The following is a 6,357-nucleotide window of genomic DNA, read 5'->3' as shown; positions in this document are numbered from 1 at the left end:
TCTGCCATGTACTTCCACGTGTGTCACACGAATATTATTATTATGTGGAAGAAAATGAATTGACTTTCCTCTAATGTTGTTATCATGGTCATGTGAATCAAATAGCTTTTTGTTCCAAGATTAAAGGTCGTTGTATTTTAATATTGTTTAGATTCCTTCAGAATAGAAAGGGTGTTTTTTTTTGTTTTTGTTTTTTTTTTTATAGAAAACACAATGTAACTTTTCTGTAGTTCTTAGAGACAATGACCTTTCCATGAAAATATTTTTACAATTATACTTGAAAGTTGCAGTCAAGGTCAAAATATGTTTAGAAGTAACCATTATTATTTATTTTTCCATATGCATTTTGTATATAGTTTCTCTAATTCTCATACAGTTTTAATAAAATGACACAGTGACAGCTAATCCAAAAGTTTAATTTAAAGTTGAGGAGATCTCTCATTGGAAAAATATTAACCTCTAAAACTTTTGACCCGATCAGGCTGAATATTTTTTTATTTATCTGCAATGTACAACATTGTATCAAGTTTGATATAATTCTCAAAGATAAAGTTTTTAATTCAAATTCATCGAGTACTTAGCTTGTAATGAAGTAACTTATAAGATAAAAAATTCAACAGAGAATATCCATTGAATAGTGTTTAAACTATGAAATCGCAAGCACATACTTAAAAATGTATGAATAGTGAATCCCAAGCTTGTAAGATAGAATTCTGTGTGAAGTATTGTCCACAGAAAAGTTTGAACTTGGGAAATGTGAGCTTGTAAAATATGTATGAATGGAAATGCCATGAATACGTATTTATTTCTAACATTTTTTTTTTATTTCCATTCAGGAACACCACGAAGAAGACTTCTTCTTATACATAGCATACAGTGATGAGAGTGTTTATGGTGTTGAAGTCAACAATGCTGTATAGAAACTTTTTGTTTTTCTTCTATGTTTTAGCTTCTTTTGTTGGAATTTTGTTCTAGTGAGTCCGTTTCATAACCCTTAGTTGTTTTTGTAAGTTAAGCAGTGTGTGTGAAGAGATGAAGTTTTCTTTTCTGACTTTAGTTAGTTACTTAATTAGCATCCTCTAGTTTTATCAAGTATTTTGATAATGAAAGTGATATGTATGTAAAAGCTGTGTGTGTAAACCACCAATCACATCGTGTTAAACTGTCAACTAGGGTCCTCACCCGCTTGGTGCAAGGGGTAGTTATATTATTGTAATCCCAGTTCACGTAATTGATGTCACATTTTTGCTTGCTGCCGTATAATCGAAAGCTTTCTTAACATTAAAGTTAGTATCCAGATAAAACTACCAACCTGATACTTTCTGTTGGACTGGATAAAATCAGTCAGTAATGACAGTGGTACTAAGTAGTTTATATTTAGTCATACTATTTTACTTCTAATTCAAGACTGAATTTTTCATGTGATACTCAGTATTTTTCAGCAGATAAGGTAAATGTTCTTTACTGTTATTATAACTGCATTAATATCATGATCAACCATTGGTACATAATAATTGCTGTTTTTGTACAATAATATTAACATTTACTTACCTCCTCAAGCTAGAGTGTTTCTAAGTGATACTGATGACATTTTATGTGAGCTGTGTACGTTGTAATATAGTTCTTTGCTCTCTAATAAATATATCACGACTCCTGTCTTTTAGGCTTAGGCATCTTGTCTTTTAGGCTTAGGCAGAATAAAGATTTGTTTTATTGGTTGCCTATGTGATGAAACAGTCTGGACGTGGTATTTTGCTGCATTAAATGTTTTAGATTAAGGGAATTTACATTCAGACTTTTAAAATAACCCGCAGTTTGTATTCGTGGATTTCAACACATTTCAAATCCAGAAGAAGATTTAACATGTAACTGAATTAGTAAAGGCAAATATCCTAACAATTTGTGAACCAGTTAACACTAGCAAAGAAATAATCACATTACATTAGAACAGTAAATATTGGTTTAGTGCAAATGATATTGATGTAATTTCTTTCCAAAATTGTGAAACTTCAGCTTGAAAAAAAACAAAAAATTACTCGTGTACGTGACTTAAAACTTTTTAAATTCAAAATATGTTCTCGTAGAATGTTCACAACTGTAACTAAAATAAACCGCAGTGAAGAAAGTATTGCCGCAGCGTAGGTTTTGATTAGTTTAAATTAAATCTTCCCATAAAAAACAGATTATTAAAAAATGTAAACTAATAAAAAATATTTTCATGGCAGACATTTTATGTCAAAATTTAGATGCTCTTAATTTGGATTTGATTTGTTTATTTTTAGTTACCTCTAAAGTAACTTTATTATTTTAGTGTGGCATCCATTTTAAGTTATATTATTACGTTACAACTTTAAGCAGTAATTGTGTGAAGAGATTACGTAATATTTTATGCACGAATGAAGATCAGTGTTTTTTCCTAAACATGCATAAAATATTTGTTAATGGACTTATTTTATATTGAAGCTTCTTAAAAAAGCACCATTTAATTAGAGATTTTAGTCGTAAAAAAAAAAATTCCTGGTCCGTCAGCGGACCCTATGGTGGGCAGAGCACAGATAGTCCATGGTGTAGCTTTGTAATAAAAAAATAAAAAACCCAGTTGTAGTAAAAAAATAACTATAAAGTTGTAGTACTGTAGTTTAGTGTGTTTTTTTTTAAACTTGAATGCTGATCAGTAGAGTTCTTTAAGGTCGAATTTTGTCTTGCTTCTGACAGATAAATGGGTTATGACTGTAAAAAAACAAAAGTTGATGTAATTTTTACTTTGACCATGACAGCTGTGTGAAAATCAGTGTTATGGAATGTTGAAATTTAATGCAATTGCATTTTGGAAACCTGTAATTATTTGTTATAACATTTATCAGTGCTAAATAAAATTGTTTTATTGAAATGAGCTTTGAATTAATCTGTACAGTAGCCAGAACCAACCATAAAATTTGTCTAATGCCATTATAATGAAAAGCATCTTGTACACTGTGTTTGTATTTGGCTTGTTATACAACGTATTATTAAAGCACTGTTCCGTATCCTCATCGCTAAAATAGAGACTGACAAACAGGAGTACAAAAACAGGCTGTGCTCCATTTAAGACAATTTTATTTTTAAACAGGGTGATTAGCTTGTGTAATGAGTTGTCAACAGAAATAAGAAAGGCTGGCACCTCACAAGTTTAAGGCAAGGGTTGATTGAAATTTTTACTTTTTATCAGGGGTAGCCTTAAAGAAAAATAAGTGGTCCCTTACTGTCCTTAATGTTATGTTAAAATAAACTTTGGTCTGCTGGTCAAAACCCAACCAGGCAAACTGTTTCTACAAGTCTCTGTTGGTAGGTGTTCTGATTTATAGAGCATGTATTTAAATAAATATTCATAGGTACATCATCTCTTATGTAAGGGTAATGTAAGATGTTCCTATTCTGAAAAGTACTAACAGGAAAATAAATTGATTTTATTCAAAGTTAATCTTTCTAGATTTAGTTGGGAGTAATAAGTTAAGTGGTCAGTTTTAAAATATTCATTAATAAATAAATAATGTAGTTAATGAACAGATTTTAATGTTATTATGTATTGTAAACTGAAATGATTGCTATCGTTGATTCTGTAAATATATGTAAGATTCAGTTCAACTGATCTGAAATTGATACCAAAGTGACAATGATTAATGTTCCATATCTTTGTCTGTTTCATTGCTTATTAATTTCTATTTTGTAAATGTTTTTGTTTACTTAAAACTGCAAGAATACATGCAATGCATGTAGGGGGTTTCAAAGAACATGATCACTAATGGCAAGATCTAGCATTATAAAGTTTGAACATAAGTGAAAGAAAAAGTTAACACCAAGTACTATAATTCAATTTCACCTGTACAAGCTCCAGTATTAATTGAAAACTCTAGTGATTAGCCTATATCAAAGAAGGTGTGGCAACTCTATCAGTGTTGGTACAGAGAGCCTGTAGCAACACTTGTAAGTATTACTAACCACAACCTGTTAGTTCACCACTATGTTACTAGTTTCAGCATTACTTATTCAATTTTTGCCACAATCAATTTTTTTTCTTTTGCCGTCACAGTGACATTTACTGACAATTTTAACTCGCGTATTGCAAATTATACATTTCTAATGAGGAACTTATCATCGGCAGATGATTCTTCGCCAGGCCTAGGATTGTGATGATTAATACGTTTTGTAGCTGTGTAACAGATTCAGAATTTCATGCTAAATGTCCCTGCAGTGAAAAATACCAACAGTCCCTGTAACTGTTTAGTTATACATACTGAAGTTGGATTAGGGTGTCTAATCAAGTTAGTGAAACTTTTAACCATGGGTAGTTTTTCCAGTACTGTTTCATTTACACACCACAAAACAGTAACACCATTGGTTTATAAGTTTTGGAATAGATCGAGTGAAGTTTGCGACTACTGTGACTAAGTTTTACAAGTAAGCAGGCTGCTTTTTAAAAAAAACTATCCTACAGTTCTTTCTACCATTTCTACAAAATGTTTTTGACAAAACTGCCGATGCTATATTGAAGCTTGCCGTACTGTGGTATCACCGTTTACAAAACTCTACCATAGAGTTTCCTAACCAGTCCGTGGACCAATTCCTGTTAATATGAAGATTTCAGCCAGTCTACAAGACAGCTGGAAAATGTTTTAAAATACAACTACTGAACTCAATTGTTTTACAATAGATTATAAATGTATTTAAAATTTTAGGACTGGAACTAGTTAATTCTCATTCAAAAAAAGGTTGGGACCAGTTGCTCTACAACACTACAGTCATTGAAAAAATAAGGTTGGGACCCGTTGCTCTACAACATTACAGTCACTGAAAAAATAAGGTTGGGACCCGTTGCTCTACAACAGGGGTCTCCAAACTATGGCCCACATCTTCAGTTTATCCAGCCCACCAATAGTTTATTAAAAAATTATATAATTTTTTAATATTATAAAAATTAAAAATAAAACTTAATTGAGCAAAAGCCAATCTGATCATGTATGAATCCCTACTTAATTTTACTATGACCCCTCCGGCCCGCAAAGCCTAAAAAGATCTATATCCTGGCCATTGTCCATAAAGGTTTGGAGATATACATGTACACATTTCATGGACTTGTACCTATAACTGTTGGATCCTACCAATTAGCTTAAATACTTACAATCATAGTAGCCAGTCCTCGTGCAGTTCGTTGTTTTATACAATTCGTTTGGTCCATTCTTTAGCGATATGTCAGAAACTTTATTAAAACAAAACTTTCATGGGTAAATGCAGAATAAAGCTGTTACACAAGTCTCAAAATATGTTTGCTAGAGAATAAAATTACAAGTTGCGATTACTTAGGCTTTAGGAGTTTGAAACGGAAAGTCCTTTTGTAAGTAGCAAATTTGTTTTAATAGTCATAATTTTTGAAAATACCAGTGCTGTTATTATGAAGATGTTTGTCATATGTAGACTGAAACATTTTTGTACCAATTGTCTAATCAATTTTGTTTTGTCCAAATTAACATCCGAGAATCTGAAATTATTCTTTTCACCGATTTGCTTCTGTTGTACTATAACTACAAATTAGGCTACAAGAAAATAAAATACATGACTTTAACTTTTTTTTTGGAGTGAAAATATATTTCTTCGTAACAGTTTTAACTTAGATAATAAAATTAAGATTTCTTAAATTTATGTAGTTACAATTACTGGCACCTAAAATTTGCATACATTATTGTGTAATTACTCCTGTCAAGATTACAAGAAGCTACAGACTCACAAGTACCTCATGCCATGAAATAAAAACTGCCAAAAGTCATGAATATACAATTAAACGTAGCAAAATCTAATGGCTAAAAGTTATACAGAAGTTTTAAATCCTTATTTACAATGGTGGGTTTACAAAAACTTTTGATAAACATTGTCACATTAAAGGCGAAATGTCTGCGAGATAATTAGGCCCTTTCGCTGTTTTCTACATGCATGGAGCAACATTAAATATGTTGCACACAAGTCGAGGAGATATAACACAAGCAAATTAGTGATGCTGTAATTAATTTTAGATGTATTAGGTTCATCCTAGTTTTTTGTAAATAATCAGTACTTCTGATAGGCAAGATAAGAAGAATTCAGTATATGCACACTACAATAAAATACTTAATAAACTCCCCTTTTGTGTTGCTACAGCACTGTTTTGATGTAATTAGTTATCTGCACTATGTCCACTGCAGGTATCAAACAGTTCTTTTAGCATTAAGAGCCCTCAAGCCTACCAAGGATATTTCTCGCAATCACCAGTACTCTTAGATGTGTGTGTGTGTGTGTGTGTGTGTGTGTGTGTGTGTGTGTGTGTGTGTGTGTGTGTGTGTGTGTGTG

General features: G+C 31.6%; 1 protein-coding gene across 1 annotated transcript in view; it reads left to right on the top strand.

The window, feature by feature from the left end:
* LOC106463067 (gamma-aminobutyric acid receptor-associated protein-like) overlaps nt 1-2,893 on the top strand; it is a 10,385-nt gene extending 7,492 nt beyond the window's left edge. The window contains exon 3 of the mRNA XM_013923038.2: nt 837-2,893. Coding sequence (XP_013778492.1) covers nt 837-920 — 84 coding nt within the window. The 3' untranslated portion in view covers nt 921-2,893. The remainder of the gene's footprint in view (nt 1-836) is intronic.
* Nucleotides 2,894-6,357: the final 3,464 nt, after the last annotated feature.

Source organism: Limulus polyphemus, unplaced genomic scaffold, assembly GCF_000517525.1.
Source record: "Limulus polyphemus unplaced genomic scaffold, Limulus_polyphemus-2.1.2 Scaffold1315, whole genome shotgun sequence".
Taxonomy (NCBI): Eukaryota; Metazoa; Arthropoda; class Merostomata; order Xiphosura; family Limulidae; genus Limulus; species Limulus polyphemus.
The sequence above is the reverse complement of the archived record's forward strand: the minus strand, read 5'-3'. Positions and strand labels throughout refer to the sequence as shown.